General features: G+C 42.4%; 2 protein-coding genes across 2 annotated transcripts; one reads left to right on the top strand and one right to left on the bottom strand.

Moving 5' to 3' along the window:
- Window positions 1–11,161: 11,161 nt before the first annotated feature.
- On the bottom strand, window positions 11,162–17,087 carry mettl3 (methyltransferase like 3). The gene is made up of 11 exons (XM_034557211.1): window positions 16,870–17,087; window positions 15,644–15,831; window positions 15,033–15,485; window positions 14,704–14,879; window positions 13,523–13,736; window positions 13,222–13,409; window positions 12,665–12,703; window positions 12,468–12,576; window positions 11,761–11,826; window positions 11,547–11,659; window positions 11,162–11,448 (listed from the first exon to the last, which is right to left on the bottom strand). Exons 1-11 carry the CDS (start codon window positions 16,970–16,972, stop codon window positions 11,346–11,348), a joined length of 1,752 nt encoding a protein of 583 aa, XP_034413102.1. The 5' UTR covers window positions 16,973–17,087; the 3' UTR covers window positions 11,162–11,345.
- A 211-nt stretch (window positions 17,088–17,298) lies between these two features.
- On the top strand, window positions 17,299–21,438 carry ttc5 (tetratricopeptide repeat domain 5). The gene is made up of 9 exons (XM_034557210.1): window positions 17,299–17,596; window positions 18,713–18,845; window positions 18,938–19,149; window positions 19,336–19,486; window positions 19,603–19,694; window positions 19,788–19,991; window positions 20,474–20,688; window positions 20,821–20,965; window positions 21,055–21,438. Exons 1-9 carry the CDS (start codon window positions 17,534–17,536, stop codon window positions 21,172–21,174), a joined length of 1,335 nt encoding a protein of 444 aa, XP_034413101.1. The 5' UTR covers window positions 17,299–17,533; the 3' UTR covers window positions 21,175–21,438.
- Window positions 21,439–21,861: the final 423 nt, after the last annotated feature.

The following is a 21,861-nucleotide window of genomic DNA, read 5'->3' as shown; positions in this document are numbered from 1 at the left end:
GGAGACGTGAGACACAGAGAGGTTCCTCAAGAGGGAACGACAACAGGTCAAAAAGACGGTTATTCAAGCACTAAATTACATCCGCCTTGTGCACTTGTTAAGACCCTGTGGTGAGGCCATTATTTAGAAATGTACCCCCAAATTAAGCCCCTCCTCCCCGCTGTTCAAGGTTGACTGACAAAACAAAGAGGAGATAGATGGGAAAAAACAAGAGGACATGAAGCAGAACTGGCCGGCGTGGGCCGGACTAGTGAGAGAAGGATTTCGACAGAATCATCAACCCTTGTTTTTAGTTGAAACTAACATTTCTACAACGGTGCTCCTGTTCTCTCTGTTCTCATGTGTTGACATCTCCTCGGCACAACAACCGCAGCCTCATTTAAAAGCAGCAGTCATCTTGGCAAGACTCACATGTACGTAAGTGATAACTCAGCAGAGTCCACCACCCAATAATTATTCCGCCACAGTATGAATGACCTCAGCGGAGCCACAAAGTAGACAGTCAGGCACATTCAGCAGGTTTTCGCAAGCTTATTTACACCTTGGTCCAAAATCAATCAATTTGAATTAAAAGCTACATTTTTACCTTTTACTCAACTTTTTCGTATATTCCAATTTGACTTTAATATCCCATAAAAGCATCTTGCTGTTGCATATGTGATGTATCAATGAATTGACTTAAATGCACTGATATTCATAAAATTGACATTTTATGAAGATTGAGCTTCTTTGTCAGGTCATAATTTGAGTTGAACCGGCTGTAAGTTCTGCTCAAGTAACAATTGCTTAAAGATGCTGACAGCACCTGTCTGTGTTTCTGGCACTATATCATCATATAGCACTTAAACGTGATATTTTACACTTGGACCGCACATTACCAACAAGACATTGTGTCACTTTTTTCTTTTTGTGTCTCATTGCTTAAACGGCAGGCCAGAAGTGAGGAGAAGTATTTCACCAAACGTGTGAGCGTTGCTCTGTGTGGAGCTGAGAGGTTTAAGTCCAGCAGGTTAAATCAACTCGAGCACAAAGAAAGAACCCCCAAAATCTGCGTTAGGTCAAAACTTAAGAGTTAAGCCCTGAATCTACCAACTACATTTACTACACATATTCAAATGTTTTAGGTTGTATGTTTATGTATGGATGATTTAGTGGTTTTGAATATAAAAAAATACAAAAAGATGGAGAAACAGACACCAAGCAAAACTAAATAATTTGACTCGATGACCAAAAAAGCTGAAAGAACATGTTTTTTTTTGTAAAGGCATTGCATCCTTTTCTTTGCAAGCCAGACATAAAATGTGACTTTATTTTGCACAGTCTGACCTTTGCCCTCAAATTGTCCGTTTACGACACTCAGCATTATCAGCTGATCTACATGGCCTTTAGGCTACACAACCATTAGGCGTCTTCGAAGCATAATGTCAGGATAATGTACAGGAGGAGCGAGCCGAGGAGAAGAAAGGGAGGCTGGAGCCACAGAGGCATGCCAGCATCAACAGAAAATCACCAACATGGGTGTGGGAATGTCTGGTTGTGGGCTGGTGGGGACCAGTAAACACTCACCCTGTGGGAGGAGCCGACTGGTTTCAGTCTGCAATGACTTGATTTTTGTTTGTTTTCAATCTAATTACCTCATCTTGAAATACTTTTGATATAAGGGCAAAGGAGTTTGTGGGTAGCTGGAGATTTTAGGCATCTTAACATAAGTCTTGCGAATATGTTTTTCAGCAAGATATGAACAAAATACTTTTTTTTTTTTAATGTTTAAATCACTGCAAGATTAAGCTGTAATGTATTTGTATCAGAGACTCGGAAGCAATTTCAAATCGAATTAGCGAGCCAGTAAACGCAGAGAATCTCATAAACTCCTGCACACTGCACTTGTAAATCTTTCTCCTGCAATGTAAGATGATTAACTTCCACATAAAAGGAATCATCCTTAACTCTTAAAATGATTTAAACCAGGGGTTTTCCACCTGGGAGTCTAGACCCGTACAAGGCGTCAAAATACAAATCTGAAGGGTCGTGAAATGATTAATAAGATCTGCTTTTATTTAATAGCATCAAAGTGATAGTAAATTAAGGTAGAGAAACATTTAGAAATGTTGCAACTTACATGGCCTCGTAGTATTTGTAGTATTTTGAATGAGACTCCTCCTCCTCCTCCTCCTCCTCCTCCTCCTCATCATCATCATCATCCTTATTCAAAGAATGTATAAAAAGGTCAAAGTGATGTATTTTCTCCTGCTTTGACCACTGTTGAAGACCTGCAAAGGTTAAACTGGTCATTTTAATAACTGTCTCATGAATAAGACACCTTTTTTACTCAATCACTTCAGCACTATTTTGAAGTTGTGGCACGTCATGTGGATGCCTCTATGTGTGAGACTTTACCACAGGTTTAAATGGATGTCATTTCACTACTTTTGACCCTCGCATGTCTCTCGTTCGATCTGTTTCTGTCTGCACGACGGCGGCGCTGCTATTCCTGTCTCTCGGCCAGTAGAGCAGTGGCAGCGAGGGATTAAATTACCAAAAGGGGCAAATATTCACACAGGATGATGTCAGTATAATGACAATATCGCTTTCCACCCGCCATCCAGTTTGTCCCCGAGCAGATATCCTGATGGCACTTGAGGCCCAATGGGACAGTGGGAGTGGTTCAGTTTCTGATATCGGAGCCTCCTCCTCACAGGAAGTGACTGTGTTGCCTCATAATCATACTCGGGCCACACTGGCAGAGTGCACTTGTCACCTTACAAGGGGAGGAATACCGCAGAGGTATTTGACTCTCTGTGACAGCGTGACACTAACCTCAGTGCGAGTTTGGAATCTGCTGCACCCAAAATGTTGGGCTGTTGTTCAACACGCTTTTGTAATTCCCAGTTTATCCGTTTGTGAAATGTTCGTCTGGGAGGTTAAAGTTGACATTTAAATCACTCAGAAACAGGGTGAAGAAAAAGAAGAAGTCCTAATTGTAATAGAATAGTCATCCGTGTCAATAGTAAGATTTTTTACTAGAAGAATTGTTTTTAATCAAAGCTACAACTGCTTGATTCCAAGTCTGCTGCTCTGCTGTCAATCATCCACACAGAGTGGATTTTAAATTAGAGACAATGTCCCAGGGGAGATTTTGGAGCTGCCGTAAAACCGGCAACAGTTGGAGAAATAACACTGACAGACTGTTTCAGATCTGCTTCAGTACATCTGTTAATTTCAGTCAAAATAACAAAGCTTGTGTTCCCCTTGCAGCCCGGTTTATACTACCACTTGCAGTTGGGCACATGGTGCACTAAAGGGCACTCTTCTTTTCACTTTCACTAAATGTTGAAATAGAAAATCCTTGTATCTGTGTGGTTTTGAATTATAAAAAGTCTTGGTTGGATGCTTTTTGGCCCATGGATATCAAACAAGCCACAATAAGAATGAATTATCATTCAATATAAATAATTACATTCAATAACTATTCAACGGTGCGATAGGACACAAGCTGTGCAAAGCTTTCAACCTGATCCGATCACATTACTCTGTATGTTCATCTCCAAATGAAAGAATGTGACAGATGACTGTTCTCCTCGGTCACAGAGCAGAATCGGCTTCAGAAATGTTCCCGCTGCTTCACAGACTGTTTCCACGGTGATTTCCAACCTGCCGGCGCAGACTCACTCCAAGAGCTCATCTGGGTAAATTTCCACTCTGACGAATGCCGTCCAACCAGAGAGCGGCCCTGAATAAGCCCTAAACTCTGTCCAGGAAGCTAACAACAAGCAGCAATAAACCATCCGGTGGGCCAAGAACTCTGCGCTGGCTTTCTATCCATCCGTCTTTACAGAGATGTGGGAATCTACTTGTTCAGAACTGTCTGATTTTATTATTTATCCTCCAGGTTCTGCCTCCTGTCAACATGACAAGTGTTTTTAGTTTCCAGCCCACAAACATGGAGATCACTACACACACGCTCTGGCTGTGGGTGCAACTTCAGCATAGTTTGATGCTATTCAGATCATTTTGAGGTTCAGCCAATTGTGTTTGCACATACTAGCATTGCATAAAATCCTATCAGCCAGCCGGCTATAATCAGTTCTGCAGGACTCTTTTGGTCTGGATCGGTGCTGGAGGAAGCCACATGTGGCTTCACCTTTAGTCCTTCTAATGAGAATGTTATATTTACCCCTTTTTTGGGGGGGGCTCTCGCTATTTCTCAAAACATTTAGCATGAGCTGAGGTGGACATGAGCCAAGACACATGAGATTACATCTAAGTGTTGATTCAGATCTTTGATTTCCCTTCTGAGAACTGCAGGTACTTTTTCAGTGAGAAAAAAATCTATTATTTTTATAATGCATAAAGTGGATTTTGAGGGGTGTCGGCTGTTTGTTCATTCTTGTCGGTAGTGCAGAGTATTTAAAAAGACAGGAAAATACCATGAAAAAGTAAAATAAAAAAACAGCAAAGAAATTTAAAAACAGGGACAAAGTCTGGTGATGGTGACCTCTGACCTCTCTATGAGGCTAAAAGGAAAGTCAGTATATCGATCAGGTGAAAAGAACTTCCTCAGGGATTAATACACTTTAAAAGAAATTATTACATCCTATTGATCTGTGTGTTGATCATAGTTTAAAAGGTCAAATCACCTTGAATAATGATCTAAGTGAGGAGTTGTTGACCTGTGACTTCATCCTTCCTGACTTGAGGAGTGCCTATTTATACTCTAAGCTATTTCTGATCAACATGTTGTGCTATCTGTATCAACAAATGTGTGAAAACGAAGCAAAACACAACAAGGCATGCAGGAGGAATAGTGTGTGTGTGTTACGTGGGTTACGTGGGTTACGTGGATGATGCCTGAGAGGAAGGAAAGGAGAATCGGGGAGCTCGGAGGGAGGGAGAGAGAGAGAGAGAAAGAGAGAGAGAAAGAGAGAGAGAGAGAGAGAGAAAGAGAGAAAGCAGGCGTGTCCTCCTCTCACTCGCCATGCTCCGGGGATTAGCTATTTAAAGTGCAGTTGCTCCGCGCCACGGAAGCCTTTCCATTCAGCCAACGGGGACTCAACAGGAGCCGTCAGCGCTCAGAGGACACACGCACACACACACACACACACACACACACACACTTGGAACCAGGGAGGCGACGGGAAAACGCGGATGAAGTGAGGACAGCCGTGTTGGGAATTATCTAAATTATCCACCTTCCACTGCCCGTCTTCGCGTCTGCAAGTGTATCTCAGCAGGTGGGTCATTCAAAAATAAATTAATTCAAAAAAATAAAAGCCATCTAACTCATTTATTAACCCTCAAATGAAAAGGTGGTCCATATGCTGGATGGAGATACTCTGCGGGTCTCTTATTAAAACAGCAGGAGGTGTGTGAGTGGAGGAGGGCTCCACTTGTTTCTGAACAACTTTATTCTGCCCGCCTATACGCCACCTACTGCCATCTTTAACGGTTTAATTGGCATCCCTGATTGGGCCGGATTTAGTTAAATTAACCCATTAAAAATGTTTATTTATATATATATATGTATATATATATATATATATATATCTCTCTCTCTCTATATATATCTATATCTCTCTCTCTCTCTCTCTATATATATATATATATATATATATATATATATATATATATATATATATATATATATATATATATATATATATCGTCCCCAGGCTTTACTTCACACTTAAATGATGACAGTTTCCACTTGTGATTCAAATATCAGGTCTTTAATAGGCCTCAACCTCCTGCACGCGCATCTGAAATTTGCATGGGAAATTATAAACTAAAAGTGTGTTGATTGGAGTCTAATCAACACACCTGCTAGTAATACATTAAAAACAACCACTAGTTGTGTCATGTTTGTCTAATCATTAGACAAACACAACTAGTGGTTGTTTTTATACCACAGGCTAGGGACTGTCCCAACGTTAAGGGAAGGGGGGAGAATATTGTAATACTTGTTTGTTTTGATTTTACTAAATCTGGTATAGTCTGACTTGTGAGGTATGGGAAGGCGTTTTTTACTTTTTATATTTTCCTTCTGACATTTTTATATATATATATATATATATAAAGAGGAAGGTTCATGAAATAAACATGGTAATGTTTACAAAGTAAATAATATCTACCTCACACCACTCCAGTAACTTTCATGCAGTCCCTAAAAGTTTTGCATTCAAAACGTTCTCCTTTTTTATAGTGTTATACATAATATATTACTTAATTATTATATTGATGTTGGCTGCATGCTAATTATGTATTAGGTGGAGCTAATTTGAACTACTTTATATTGAGATGGGTTTAATATAAAACACATTTAAACATGTTTTGTTTGTGACAGTTTCATCAGTAAGGTCAAATAATTGTAAATAAATATAACATTTGCCCCGGAAGTAATAGTATAAAGTAGCATAAAATAAGTAAAAGTACCATAAGTATATTTGTATGCACTATTTGAGTAAAGTTCTGGTCTGAGCTCTATAGAAACACCTTAAAAGCGGCTTTATTCACTGGCTGTGATGAATATTAATGAAAGCGGATTGTATGCTGCTATTAATGGACACGTGCGTACACACACACACACACACACACACACACACACACACACACACACACACGTGTGCAGGTATACAGAGCAGTGTGTGCGTCATCCAGCCTGGCAGGCCTGTGTGAGGCTTTGTGTTGCCGGACTGTGACACAAGACTGCTCTTTTTTTTTCTTTCTTTCTTTCATGAAACCCCAGAGACTGACTGGAGAAGGGGTTTGCTCAGGGGAAATGTGGCCCTGTGGGAAGATTGTTATCGCATTACTGTTTGCTTTAACGTTGTTTACAAAGCCAACGAGAAGCTACGTGTGGTCTGTTTTGGTTGATTTGAAGAGGGAAAAGTCTGACTGATGTTTTAAAAAAGGAGAATGAAGCTTGATCGTGCTCAGCAAACGCGCCCAGGCCGTGTATACCTCTCCCACAGATCTCCCTGCAAGCGCACACATGCACTAAAAAAATATGAAAACCTCACTGTTCCTCTGGAGGGAATTGCGCAATTTCCAGCTCCATCAGTGAGTCGCCTCTGATTGCGCAACTATATATAAAAACCGCATTATGCACGTTCAGCCGACTGCAGGCTGCAAGAAAGCGGTTCGAGGCAGAACTTCTACTTCTTTTCTCATTCTTGACCCACCTCCCTTTCTATTTCCTCTTTTCCCTTTCTCCCCCTCCTCTCCGTGGTCAATGTGTCTCTGTGCTTTTCATGGGCGTGTACGAGTGAGTTTGCCATCTGAGGTTGTTTTTCTCCTCCGGGCTCCATAAGCTGCTGCCAGACCCCCACAGCCAATCATGATCTGGGCCCAAAATTCCTCACCACTGACCAGGACCTTCAATATTGTGTGTGTGTGTGTGTGTGTGTGTGTGTGCTACTGCTTTGCCCGCTTGCTATATTGTTAATTCTCAAAGACTCTATGGCATGATTGTAGGAGGAAACTAGTATAATGAAACTAAGGAAGTACATGGTTGGCCGGGACTCCCTGTTCTCTTATCTTCACAATGTGAGCTATACTCTGAGTTCTCGTTTCACATGCAGAACCTCTACATTGACCGAAGCATAATGGGTTCACTGTGTCTGTAAAACGGGATAGGATTTCACAGCCACACCTGAGAGAAAATTAGAAGGGAGGTGCATCAGATGCTGAGGAAATGGAGAGGAAAAGAAAGTAGCTTTTCCTGTCTGAATTCATCCAAAAGAGTTAAATGAAAGCGTTTCATTTATTTACCAAAGGTCTCCCCTGCAGCCTGTCAGCTCTGTGGCTCTGTGCGTGCGTGTGAACTGTCACGTCTCCATGAAACTCCTCCCCGAGTCGAGCAGCACGAGGACTCTGCAGTAAAAACGGGGGGGGGGGGGAGACGACGACGACTATGTCCTTCATGTTGCAATCAGTTTGCTGCTTGACATCAGATATCTAAATCTTCTTATCTGTGAATAATGATCAATGAGGTGTAATGCTTTATCACACAAGTGGGTTTTCTCATCAGACTGAACTATAGGCATTTATTTTTAGACGCAGAGCCTCTTTGTGGTCATTTTAAAGCTGTTTTGTAGTCTCTTTATGCTCGTCTTATGTCTCTCACTATCAGTCTTTTTGTCATAGTTGTGCTTCTCTTCGTGGTTGTTTTGCATCTTATTCAAGCCACATGTGTTTTTTTAAAATGTATTTATAGTCTTTATGATAGTTTTGCAATGTTGTGGTCGTGTCTTAGTGGTTGATTCAAGTCCTTTTCTATCACGTGGTTCTGTTTTCTTATTTTGCGTCTTCTCGTTGTCGCTTTGCATCTCTGTGGTCACTTTGAGTCCCTGTGGTTGTTGCGCGTCTCTTTTGTGTTTTTGAGTCTTTTTGTCATGATTTTAATTTGAATGTATAAAAGTTGTACATCAAAATGTACTCCTGTTAAACCTAAAACACAATAGAAACGTTCGAGATCCACCTCCCTGTGCTCCATTTCACCTGACCCATTTCCTAACCCGATTAGACTAAAATAAATAGCTTTTTTTGTCTTTTCTCTCGTGCTCTCAGTAAATACAGCTCAGCGCTGGCGTGTGGCCCTGGCTTTATCTTATCATGTAGCGGTGCCACAGATAGAGGGACACTCCTCTGGGAAACGGACTGCCCTGTTGCTCAATGAGTAGCATTAGATCAACGATTGGAAGTTTATTCAGATCAGATCTCGGTCTATAACCCGTCAATGGAAAACACAATGACTGGATGGGAGGAAAACGTTTTAAAAAACAAAAGCACTTAAGTTCTTAAAAATGAAAACAATAGCTTCAGCTTCACTTGTAATATGCACCGGTCTGCCTGTCAGTCATAACTTGCACACATCAATCGACCTCTATGTAATCCGTCTGGTTGTCGGGAGAGGGCTTAATATGCGTCTGGCTGCCGGTGCCCATTGACGTCCTGTTCCCGGATTAGGCGACTGGCTGGCTGGTGGTTGCTGGGACACGGTGCTGTTCAGTTGCATTGTCAGTTTACGTTAAAACATCATGAAGTGCAGGATCATAACTCCATTAAACTGTAACCTGGAGCCGTCAGCGAGCACTAGGACATGCGCACTGTGACCGGGCAGCTTAAATGGATGTGAGCTACCTGCAAAACATTTTGTTTTTTTACTTCCGTTTTCTCTCAGAAGCCTACACCTTTAAGGTTTATGTTCGTAAGTTTGTTGACTGTTTCTCTTAAATGTGCATGTATGTGTTCACTCCCCTCTCTCTCCAGACATCTCGGCCATGGGTGTGAAGATGCTGCAGTGTTTTCCCTTCTACAGACGCTGTAAAGAGCGCTGCAAGAGCAGACAGTGCCCCCCAGCGGCAGGTGAGAGGCAGCTACACTCCAAGAAATTCTATTTTGTCGACCAATTTTTTTAAAACAGCCATTTCGTGATGGTATACGTTCTCATAACGCCCGACTCTCTGTCCATCTTCCACCTCTCAGTTCCCATTGAGGAGATGAAGCCCCGTCTGTGCTCCACCACATCCTGCGGGAGCGACAGCGAAGGAGCGGGAGGCCTGAGTCGGGGCTCCCAGATCTATTTCTCCACCAAGGCCAGGCTGTCTTTCAGACACCAGCTGGACAGCAACATCAATGCAGTGGACGCCACCTACTGAGGAGGCCGCAGAGAAGATCAATGGATTCTGGTATCTTGAGTTTTTCTGTTGCCCACTTGTGCTCGGACCCTGTGACGCAAACCTGGGAGCCTGATTGCGGAGGACAAGCATCTGTGTGGTCACCTTTTCTTTTTTTTTGGATGGGATCAACCGTAGGGTGCACAGCCACAGTTTGCGATTAAACCCCTCATGGCTCGCTGCCAACAAAGAACCCTCGATGATAAATCAGATTCAACACGGGACCGGGGGAAACGGACTGAAGTGAGTGGATCCGCTGCCCATACAGTCACAATACTGATGGTGGAGAGACGACAATAGACTTGTTTACAGCATTCACTACCAAAAAGTGCATAACTTCTTTTTTTTTTTTTTACTAACTTCGTGGAGAAAACCTTTTTTTATTTTGTATTCACTGTTGAGATAACGGGGTGTTTCACAAAGCAAGATGAGGGCGTTAACCTTCAAAGTGAGATGATGAATATCTTTAGCGTACTTAATACATTTTTTTCCTTTTTTTATAAAAAAAAGGTATCTACCGCAACATCCCAGTACCAAGTGGTATCGAAACTCCTCCAGTCAAATGATACCGGCATAAATTCCTTTTTGCACAGAAGATGTAGAAGAAAAAGCCTGCGAGCGTTCAAAGTGACCTGTGATTGGCCCACTGCTGATGCCACCAAAACGTTTCACAGGATAGCTAAATTACACTGCCCAGATGTTTAAATTCATATTTTGATCTGTACACTTTCAAAAATGTATTTGTAAAAAACATTTGTATTTGGAGGAATAGTGGTGGCATTTTACGCAACTGACTGTTGAAGTTATTAAATAAACTATATTGGTATCGTTAATACTTTAAAAAGGTACCGTTACTGTCATTTTATTCACGATACCCAGCCATAATCATGAGGGGAGATTAGGACACCTATTATTGATAACCAGGACTGGGTTTACTTTCTAACCCTGTTACAAAACCCCTGCACACTATTAGAGGCGGGTGCTACGCAAATGTTGTTTGCCTTCTAGTTAGTTTATCTTTTGAAAGCATTAAGCAAACTTTGCAAAAGTTGCACAGGGAAAAAGTTATTTCCATTAGGTATTTTGTCCATGTTAATATTTTATAACTTTAACCAAAAACTCCTGGTTTCATTTGATATTAAATGTTTAAAACTTTGTAACAAACCGTAACTGTTGAACAGGTTTCTGTATTTGCCTAAAACAAACATATGAATGTAACGCTCTGATCCCGAATGACTGAAAAAATCAGCTGAAAAAAAAAAAAAAATGCAATATTTGCCCTTTGATGCAAAGATCCTTGTGTTTCAAAGCTATAGAACGTCAACACAAAAAGTATCTTTTTTCTTGATTAACGACTAATAATAACTGTAAATGTACATTAAAAATGTCTCCTGTGTTTTTGTTGGTTAATGTGAAGTTTTGCAGAATTAGATTTGGGGATTACATACAGTATTGTACAGAAATGATGAAAACATTGCTCAAAGTGATTAACAATAATTTTTCGTGTATTTATTCTTTTTTTTTTTATAACCAAGACACAGACAATGCATCTTGTTTACAACATTTTTTTTAAGAAATGAGTTCACTGGTATAAAAAAACAAAAAAAAACAGTCTATAGACAAACTTCTTCCAAACCTGTGACAGACGGTTACGTCATCACTGCATGTTTTTTAGGGTTTGGAGATGACGCCGTCCGGATAACGGCTCTTGAATCGAGACACGACGTCAGGATCCAAGAGATGAATGCCATCAAGCTGGTTTCCAAGAGTTACCCTGGAAATGGAGGGAGGGGGAGAAACGGGTACATCAGCACACGTGACACACGCACGACAGTTTCTTGGCCTTGTAAGTGAAAGCGTGATGTATGTTACCAGTTGGGCTGGACGTTGTGCGGTCGACCGAAAAGCTCGATCTTCCTGGTGCCGGGCGAGAGTCTCTCGATCATGCCGTAGATCTCATCTGGTTTGTGACTGGTGGAGCGGACCTGGACGAGGTTTTTGAAATGTAATGAAGAGTTTCATATCTTGAGCAACCTTTTACAAGCTGTAGACGTCATGAATACAAAGAGTAGGACTAAAGATGTACCTCGGCCACGATGACGTCGCAGTCCAAACCTCGGTTGAATCCCTGAGGGTTTCCCTTTACACCCACCTGAAGAGAAACAAACGCTCTGTGTTACATTCCAGGCGTTTATGTGACACACTTTCGGAGACGGATTTACGAAGAACGAGCCTGCAGCAGCGCAGCATCTCGATTCTAAATCACCTTCTGGCTATTGGGCGGCTTCTCTTTACCTTTTGCACGGCAGCTGGATTCTTGCGACATCACGAAAACACGTGAGAATGTCACACTAAAATCCACCTCGTCAGGATCCACGTAATGGGTTCGTGTCGAGCCAGCCAATCACGTAAGGAGCTACTGAAGGCTAGGGGCGTGGCTGATTAGCTACGCGACTAAGTAGTGAGAGCGTAAGAGGTGAGCGTACGTGAACGAGATCTTGTTGCGCCACTCACTACGGCAATAGTTTGATGGACAGATGGCTCATCAGCCAAGTATTTTATTGAAAGTGCCAGCCCTTTTGTGTCCAATGACGGTTTCTCAGGTGTTTTTTTTTGTAACTCACCATCTTTTGCTTACGGTTGGGCCCTCTCTAACTACTGAGAATGAACATGCAAAAAAGTAGGCACTCCCGGAGGCTAGATTCCTGATGCTCAGAGCTTCGCAGTGTCATGTATGTTCGTGCAGAATATGGCGGACGGTTTCAAATGTAGAGGAAACGTGGACCAACAGACCAGACAGTGCTCCTTCCCGTGGTTCAGCCAATGGCCGGTCCTTCCTGTGCGGATGATTCTCTGCAGCTGGTTGGTTTTCACCCAGATTATTTCATCAGCTCGATCATAGCTGACAGACAAAAAATAAATACATAGACATACATATAAGAAATTTTAAAAAAGTGTTCTGACAAAGTGATGGCTTGAAGGAGACTCACCCCCACAGACTGAGACACTCTCTTCCCAGCTCCATGGCCCTGAAAGAAGAGTTGGCCACACAATGGTTTAAGAAGCAGAGAAGACACAACTCTATCTGGATGTGCAGAAGGCCCCTGCCTTCTCTTATAAATGTATTACCATGCAGGTTCAAACTGTTAAAAAAAGTGTTGTAAGTTATGAGAAATCCAACTACTACTACTTAAATTAACTGAGAAAGCTTGAACCTTTTGGGGACTTGAAGAATGGGAATAGAGTACAGCAAGGCTATCGCTTCAAAACAAAACTGTATAGTGTATTCCTATTTTTAAAATGTAGGTCTTCGGTTCCAGGGACATTTACTGTAGAAAATGATATAGTAGTGGTGACGTCTCAGCTGAGGAAAAAGGGTTTTGTTGAGGTTTGTTGATGAAGAAATTCAACGATAATAGTGTTTAGTCCAAGGACATCTTGACATTGAAGGAAGCAACGATGGACACGTGACTGTTGACCTGTTAAAAACCATCAAACAGTATGGATAGAGCCACGCCCTTCAGACTGGTTGGGTTGCTGTGGTTACCTGCCGGTGACCCAGAGGAAGAGGAAGCCGTCGTCTTGCAGGATGGGGATGTTGAGTTTTCTCATCTCATCGTCAGTCAGTGTTCCATAAGGCAGCTCCATGTGGATGTCCCACGGAGGGTCGGCCATCACCACAGCAAACTTGCCGAGGATGGACACGTCCAGGAACCGGATGTCGCAGCAGATCCACTGCAAAGCAGAAACACAGCCTGTCAATTTCATAGCCCGGCCAGAAATATCAACATCCATCTCTCTCTCTCTCTCCGGATCTTCTTTCCTCCTCCGTCCTTTCGTGTGTTCACCTGTGAGGGGAACAGTTTGCCCACGTTGCTGTCGGCTTCCCCTGCACAGAGGCCGAGCTCCGTGCTCCCGGCCTGGGGCCCCAGCAGGCTCCCCTCGGCCTCCGGAGGGCTGTCGATCTCATAGTGGACGTATTTGCAGGTGTCCATGTGGAAACACGTGTTGAGGAAGGAGCAGTCGCCGAGGCTCTCGTCCGTGTGCTTGTTGATGATGCGACTAAGGGAGAAGCACAAATTAAAACAGCAGCGTGAACAGATTTGTGGAACATCATCATTATGCTTGAACAACTTCTTTAGCAAACAGGTAAAATACAGGAAGGCAAATACAACTGTTAGACCTGCATGCACAAATGTCAGGTAAGTTTATTCAATTAGACATTTTCTCCCTGAGGCACACATTCTTTTCCTAACAATCTTAAATTGTGCCCTCTTAAAACAAAGCCTACTTGTGACCCCTTAAACACGCCGTTATACCTTTTCAGATTGTTTTTTAAAATTTACCTGAAAGGGATTAATTACCGCATCAAACATTTCACAGGAAAATATCTACTATTAAAGTGTTGAAAAACAAACTAAACTGTATGTAGCAGATTTTTTGGGGGGATCTCAAATCTGATTATAGATTTATATTGAGACTTCTTTAGGGTTTCCCGAACAGTAAGTGACTCAATACCATAACCCATCATTTAGAATGTGGAGAACCTCCACAAATTATATATTTTGAGATATTTTTAATGTAGCAGTAAGCTCTTTCTAAGTTTGAAATTTAGAGCCTTATTGAAATTCTTAGCATGAGGCCAGTTATTGTTTTGCCAGAACATTGTTCACATTTGGTGTTTCTGATAGTAGTAGTAGTATTCTTTTTACTTTGTTATAGTGACCTCTTCAGGCCAATGGGGGTACTTCTGTTTTCTTCCCAGACATTTATTAAATAGTTGCTCTGGAGAGACGACAGGAAAAGAGGGATAAGGAATGACATGACATGATCCTCATGGTAAACACAAAGCAGTGGCACTGGAATTCATGGTCGGTGCCCGCACCCTTAAGCCACCAGGGTGTCCCCAGTGTTTTTTTTAAACACTTAACTGCCGTGAAAATGCATCATTTATCTGAATTTGATTAAAAGATGTTACCGTATAAGTTGACATAAATACAAAGAAGAAAAGTTGCTGAGGAACACTGACCGGAAGTGTAGCTTGGTGCACGGCTGTGGTGTGTCACCGGAGCGCACACACTCCTCTTTGGTCCCGTGGTCGCAGAACTCCTGGACCTGAGCTCGGCCGCGAGATCGGAACTTTAACACGATGGACTGCTCCTTAGCTGTGCTGGCATTAAGCAGCTCCAGGATCTCTCTGCTCATCTGGACATAAATAACATTATAACACATCAGTGACCACACCTCCACGACTATCCTGCTTCACTTTCATGCCGTTGAACATGTAACAAGTTACAATAACTCTGGTTGCTGTAAGAGACAAAGAGAGATATTGGTCGGTCACCTAAACCTTCCTACCTTCTTGCTCTGCTGCTCCTTAGTGGACTGTTGGTTCAGGAGACTCTCTATCTCCATGTCCATATGGGACGACTGGCCTTTATTGCTCCTGCCCTTTTTCTCAGCCCCGCTCCCTGATGCAGAAGGCCCCGCCAGCTGCAGGGAGGAAGCCGGCGTCAGAGAGGTGAAGATAATAGGCGGCGGCGGAGCAATGCTCTGAAGTGAGGGCGAGAGGCCCGAAGCTCTTTTATGGTGGGTTTGATCTTCTGCTTTCCTTTTGACTCCACTCCGCTGGGCTCCGGCCCCAGTCCCGATCATGGCCCATAGTTTTGTGTGGTCCACTGCTACCACGATTGAGGGAGAGGAAGTAGTAGAGGAAGAGGCTGAGGTGGGCTGCCGGACCTCAATGAGCTCCTGAGCAGAGAATTTAAGCAGCAGACTCTGGATGCTTCCATGACTGACAGCTGATTCAACCTAAGAGCAAAAAAAAACAAAGAAGGAAATAGAAATAGGACATTGTTCATATCATACAGCCAAGCTTAACATGACATTTATTTTTACATTCCTCTATAAAACATCTGTACTATTTTCCACAAACATTTCTGTGCTTAAAGCCCAAGATAGGGACTCACGCTGAGTTCATTTGTAATGGCAAGGGAGTCCGTTGGCATTGAGAGACTCAGATCAGAGAGATATCCCAGCAGCTTTTTCTCTAGTTCGGGGTCTGGTGGTTTTTCTGTCTCCTCCTGAGTGGGGAGAGGAGCTGTCGGAGCCGGGCTGTCACTCCTGGCTGTGGAACCTTCTGTGCTGCTTCCACCATCTGAACGAGAGGAGACAACAGAGGTTAACGAATTTTCAATTGTGACAATGTGAAACCAATGACATGAAAACATTTAATTCCAGCCTGGTGTTAAGTATTTCATCTGGATGTGGGGTTTTGCTCAGGGAAACAGAAGTCCAAAAAGCATAAAGATGAATTTTGGGGCAACAATGTTAGAACAAATGCAAATTAGTTATTTTAAAAGAGCTTTCAATTGATTGCCTCTTGTTTCCTGGATTTTCAGGGCTCTCTTTCATCTTGAAAAATATATAAATTGACTAATCTCTCGCTATTCATATTTGAATTAGAAAAATTAGATATGTCTAATTTCTTTTTTTCAGTTGCTTCAAATCAAGCTAAGACTATTAGTCAAATAGCAAATAAACAAACAATATTTTTGATAATTGATTTCCTTATTTATCATTCATCTATCAAGCAAAGGGGAAATATTAAGTTGGTTTGAGTTTGTAAGTGTAAGGATGTTATGCTTTTCAGTTTAGACCTCTGAAAGAACATAATGATTGGATAAGTCATTCATCAAGAAAGCAACAAATTGGACAACTAACTAATCCTTTGTTATTCTTGACGCTACAACACTGGTTGCTTCTACAATGTTTCACCAAATGAAATGGCTGCTTTTCTTTCCATTCTGTGATTGGGTATCTTTGGAGTTAGGGCGATTAGTCCAACAAAACTAGTTATTTGAAGATCTGATCTTGGACTCTGGGAAATTATGATGGACATGGGACTATTTTCTGACGTTTTATAGACCAAACAATTACTCGATTAATTAAAAACACATTCGTCATTTAAATGCCTTATGCAAATAACCCAGATCATAGAAAGTAGAACTATCAAACAACATCAATAAGAATAATGACACAACATGAGCATTTGTCTTAATTCCTGATTTGGTTCCAATGTTCAGACTCAATAATTACGTGATTAATCTGATAAATACTCCATTGATTACTCAACAACAACAACACTTGTTCTTTGTCGCCCTGCTGGGTCCGCGCTCTGTGGCCCTGAACGTACCGGAGGACAGTGTCGCTGGGTCTTTCCTCCGCCGCTGCAGCCTCTCCCGCAGGGAGTCCAGCTGCTTCTTGTGGGCCTGAATGCTGCTCCATGTGTCCGACATAACGAACTGGAGCCAACGCCGCCACCGGTCACACTGGAGAGAGAATCTAAAAACAAAAGTTGACCACTTTCCGCCTTGTTGACGGCAGCGAATAATGCGCGGTCCGTGCCGAAATGTCGTCGGACCCGCATCTTGAATGAGAAAGGTTCCGGCGGACTGGCACTGTGTTCACGAACAATCATTGTAGTCTGTTAACTGAAATAAATAAATAACTTCTTTAATGACTTACGTTTAATTACTTAAAGGTACTTTTATCAACCGGTTCTGAGAGCAGCATTTTAGCAACGATAATTTAGTAAATTACAAATATCTATTTTGTCGGATTCATTTTGGCTACGTACCGGCAACCGGTCTCCAACTTCCGGCGTCAGTAAAATTAAAAGCCTATTTCTTCTCCGGTTAAAAATCATGCCGTTGCCGCTATTTCAGTAAATAAATAATGTCCGTCGTCGTATTATAATTAGGGCGTCACATGTAACACTCGCCTCGTGACTGGACGTCATTTCTCGACTCCTCGTCGGCGTTACGTTACGAGGCTGTTTCTGCTGAGCAAACGCAAAGATGGCGGAAGAAGAGAAGAGTGGCGAGCCTGTGAAAGAGAACAGCGAGCTGCAAGTTATGAAGGTATTTGCTCCCGTTTATTCACACGAACATTCACATCGGCATCTGCATGTTGTTGACTATTCACGAGCTCGGCGTCGCGCGTTTCCTCATAGACTGTTCGCTGGAAACGACTCGTTACTATAACAACTAGTTACCCCATCTAGTGTTCAGCCTTTATTTCCGATACCGTGTCGGGTGTTTGAGTGCCATACTTCTTATTATATGGGTAAAATTACTTAATAACGGGACAAATCGCCAGATACATGACTATTCATATGCCTGCTTGCCTTACATCTAACTACCCACTTCTTGCCTAGTCACAGATTGTCAGTGTGCCTGGTTTAATGCACCAAAGATGCTCTGACATGTTGTAAGTCGGAACAAGGTTTCATTCCTTAGGCATCCCTTATCGATTAGTGCAGGTGCATTGGTGACGATCGACACCTTTTTAGAAATGCCTTTTATCAAGATGCACCTGTATTGTGTGTTCTGTAACAACTGTGGTAGGTTAGTAGTTAATTATCTTACTGATTCGATAGTTGTAGTTTTTAAGGAGCTCCCCAGCATTTCAGTATTGTGCTTCCATATAACCAAACAAAAGCAAATCAACAGAGGCTCAGATATCCTGACTTTTATACCCAATTATGGGTCAAGCAAGCATCCAGCACAGTGGATCCTACAACTCCCATCATGCAACTGAATAGATTATCTCATGAGACCCTTTGTGTCTGGCTAATGCTGACCCCTTTAAGACTCCACTGGCTAAGTCTGTACAGCAGCTTTTCTGTAAAAACGGAAGATTAGACAATTTGGATCTTAATGCACTGTTAATGCTTAACATTTTGAGTATTATTTATAATTTGTATGATTGTTGTTGTTAATGAAAAATACCAAATACGGCCAAGGTTTCAGATTGTACCTGTTTTTAAGACGGGATTTACTCTTGGAAAAACAATCACAAAAGTGTGTAACATATAATAACAGTATTTTGTTATATTGGCGCATTGTTAATGGACGATAGCTGCCCCAGTTCTTTCACCAACCTAATATTGTACTGTGAGAAATGTCCCCTTTTGATCTATTTTTAACTATTTCAACATATACCCCTCCCCCCTCCTCTGTGCCTTCCCATCACAGGACCTCGTGGATGAACTGTATAACTTCAGAGATTGCTATTTTGAGGCTCACAGTGTGGAGGAAGCCGGGAGTAAACAAAGCGATGTCGCGCAGGAGATCCAAAAGACCCTGAAGAAGCTGGAGGAGAAAGAAGGCGAGTGCTTCTTTTTACACAACAGCGCTTTAGTCTTTAATTTGCAGATTAGCATTCCCACTTACCGTATCTCTGTTTACGATTTCCCATAGATCATTTTAAACACAAAGCAGAGTTTCTGCTGCAGAAGGGCAGGTGTCTGAATGTAGCTCCAGACTTCAGTCATGTTGCGGAAGAGTGCCTTTCCAAGGCTGTGAAGCTGGAGCCTGGCCTGGTTGAAGGTTGGAACACATTGGGGGAGCAGTACTGGAAAAAAGGCGACCTGATGGGTGCCAAGAACTGCTTCACCGGAGCCTTGCAACAGGTACATGGAGGACCATAAAAGAGAGGGACGTGTTTTTAAAGCGTTGAAGCATTCTATTCCATTTTGTTGCCCTGGGTTTCCACATAAAAGCCATAATTTAAGCACCACAGAAGGTATTGTAAAAGTGCAGGTTTTGCAGGATTAAAATGTGTATGTTAACATTTCTTGCACCTGCCACCTCTGTAGAGCAAAAACAAGGTGTCTCTACGCAACCTGTCCATGGTGCTGAGGCAGTCTCCGGCGGCAGACAGCGACAAACATGGCAAGCAGGTGATGGACAGTGTGGACATGGCCCGACAGGCTGTCCAGCTGGATGTCACAGACGGGACGTCCTGGTGTGAGTAAAGCGTCTGGGTGCTACCAGTGAGCAGAGAATAACAGTTGGAGGAAAGTGATCGTACAAATGATGTGTGTGCGGTGCTAAAATTGTCTTTCATGTTGTTGTTTTTACAGACATCCTGGGAAATGCCTATGTGTCCCTGTTCTTCACCTGCGGACAGAATCCCCAGTTGTCTCAACAAGCTCTTAGCGCCTACACTCAATCTGTAAGCACTGAACCTGTGGAAATCTATCAGCACCAGTTGCACTATTGTAGCTTCACGACTACAGTGTTGTACTCCTCTCTTCCTCATTTGTAGGAGAAAGTAGACAGAGCGGCCTCTTCTTACCCGGAGCTGCATTTCAACCGCGCCACACTGTTCCAGTACGAGGAGATGTTCGGGTCTGCGCTCGGCGGCTACAGCCGAGCCGCAGCGCTCGACCCGGGCTGGGAGGAGCCTCCAGAGAGGGAGAAGCAGCTGCTTGTGTATCTGGGGAAAGTCACAGAACACGTACAGAGCAAGGTATGAAGAAAACTTCCGAGCACTAGTTCCTCCAGCCCATGGTGATGTATTTAAAGGTCTTGTTTATTCAGATCTGCAGTCCAGAGTGCTGTCATAGCAGACTAAGAACACCAGAACATCTTCACATTTGAGAAGCTGGATCCAGTGAATTATTTCACTTTTTATTAAAATGTACTCGAATGAACTAATCGTTTTAGCTCCAGTTTACTTTTTTTTATATTCCTTGCCAACAAAACCTCAGTTTAAGAATGATATACTGGAAATGGTAAAGATTCCCACTTTGAAATATGGAATAAAATCTTGCTGTTGATTTAAGATTAGAAATATCAAAATAATTAATTTTTATATATATATATATATATATATATGGTATATAAATATAAATATATATAAATTAATCCCTTGTCCACCACAGGGTGGCAGCAGAGCACAGCCACATCTCTTATTTTTGCTCCTAACCATCAGTCTCTCCATCTCTTCAGGGGAAGGTGAAGGCGCGCAGGTTAAGGACGATGCTCTCTAACCTCAACACGTCGGCGTTGGGTCCCTGCTCCTCCCCTCAGTTTCGTTCCCAGACGGGCCGCGTCGGCAGCCTGGAGCCTCGAACCCTTTCCTCCCTCACGCACGGTCACAACGCTGGGATGGCCGCCCTTGGCAAGGTGGTGTTCAGCCTGGCCTCAGAGGGTCGCATGGCCTTGTGAGTGCAGCTTATTTGATCATCAATAGCACACCTAATACAAGTGCTGTTTGCTTCTGTCCTGGTGTGACCGTTTAGACTTTTGGAGTGATGTAAAATCTTGCTCTCTTTTTCTCCCCTCGCCCCCTCCAGTACATTTGGCATGGTTGACAGCGAGGAGTCGTGTATAGTGGTGATGGTGTACAACACAGCGAACAGCTGGGGCGTCCTGATAGGAGACACTGTCGTCATTCCTGAACCTCAGGTCAAACGGAACAGTATAACTCATAAAGACGAGGTCAGTGTTTCACGTGTGCAGTTCAAAAATGTAAACAACAACAGTGTCTTCCTGAATAGTCTGACTTTTGCATTTCCTCTCTCCGGCAGTCCTTTGACTTCAGGAGCATACGAGTGGACTCCCCTCTGCTGCTCATCGTCAACGGCAAGAAACAAAATGTCCAAAGTCAGATCGCTGCCTCCGTGAGCTACAAGCCGCAGAGCGAATGAGCTGAACAAGCAACAGGAAGTTCAGCAAGAGGACCAATGTTTTTGAGTTTGGATAAGTGTGTGCCTGTTTCATGTGTTGTTTTGTAAATAGAGGTTTATGTTACGTTGTCTTTTAGATAGACATTTTGTTTATATTTATAAATATTTCTTTTTTTATATTCTGTTGTATGCAGACAACACTGTTCTTTTTTGTAAATGGATGAGGATAATTGTCAAAATTGTGATTTTAAGTTTACCCTGAACAAAAATCATTTTAATCTGAAACGCATTGTTTGAGTGGTGTCTTTTTAAAACGGCCGTTTTTAAACTGATCATTGGGACACGAGGTCCCCACAAATGTTGTTTTAAAGGAAAATCGTTTTCTTTTTCCCAGCAGACGTTTCTACTTTTCATATTGGAAAAGGTGTTACTAAAACAATTTTAATAGGCTCTCTTCAATTCATGTGATTCACCGCATAGTTTAACAAATCTGTACAAAAGACACTTATTCTTGCAGTCCGGCTTGGCCAGTTATTCTTCTGCTTTGTTTTGTTGCCATGCAGAGAAAATCTTCCCATTACACCCAATATTCAAGTCTAGACCTCAGTGGGTCTCTTCTACCTTAAATCAACAACCAAACGCTTGGGTTGAACCCAAATTGTCTAAATAGTTGACAGTGTGTGTGTGTGTGTGTGTGTGTGTGTGTAT

Source organism: Cyclopterus lumpus, chromosome 18 (genome assembly GCF_009769545.1).
Source record: "Cyclopterus lumpus isolate fCycLum1 chromosome 18, fCycLum1.pri, whole genome shotgun sequence".
NCBI classification, from domain to species: Eukaryota; Metazoa; Chordata; class Actinopteri; order Perciformes; family Cyclopteridae; genus Cyclopterus; species Cyclopterus lumpus.
This window is presented reverse-complemented; position numbering and strand designations above follow the sequence as displayed.

Coding starts and splice junctions, on each gene's coding strand:
- mettl3 (XM_034557211.1), bottom strand. CDS start 16,972: ATGTCGGACACATGGAGCAGCATTCAGGCCCACAAGAAGCAGCTGGAC. Junction 15,486..15,643: donor CCATTACAAATGAACTCAGC/GTGAGTCCCTAT, acceptor TTTTGCTCTTAG/GTTGAATCAGCTGTCAGTCA. Junction 12,704..13,221: donor TTCCTCTGGGTCACCGGCAG/GTAACCACAGCA, acceptor CTCTTCTTTCAG/GGCCATGGAGCTGGGAAGAG.
- ttc5 (XM_034557210.1), top strand. CDS start 17,534: ATGGCGGAAGAAGAGAAGAGTGGCGAGCCTGTGAAAGAGAACAGCGAG. Junction 20,689..20,820: donor TCAGAGGGTCGCATGGCCTT/GTGAGTGCAGCT, acceptor CGCCCCCTCCAG/TACATTTGGCATGGTTGACA. Junction 20,966..21,054: donor GTATAACTCATAAAGACGAG/GTCAGTGTTTCA, acceptor TCTCTCCGGCAG/TCCTTTGACTTCAGGAGCAT.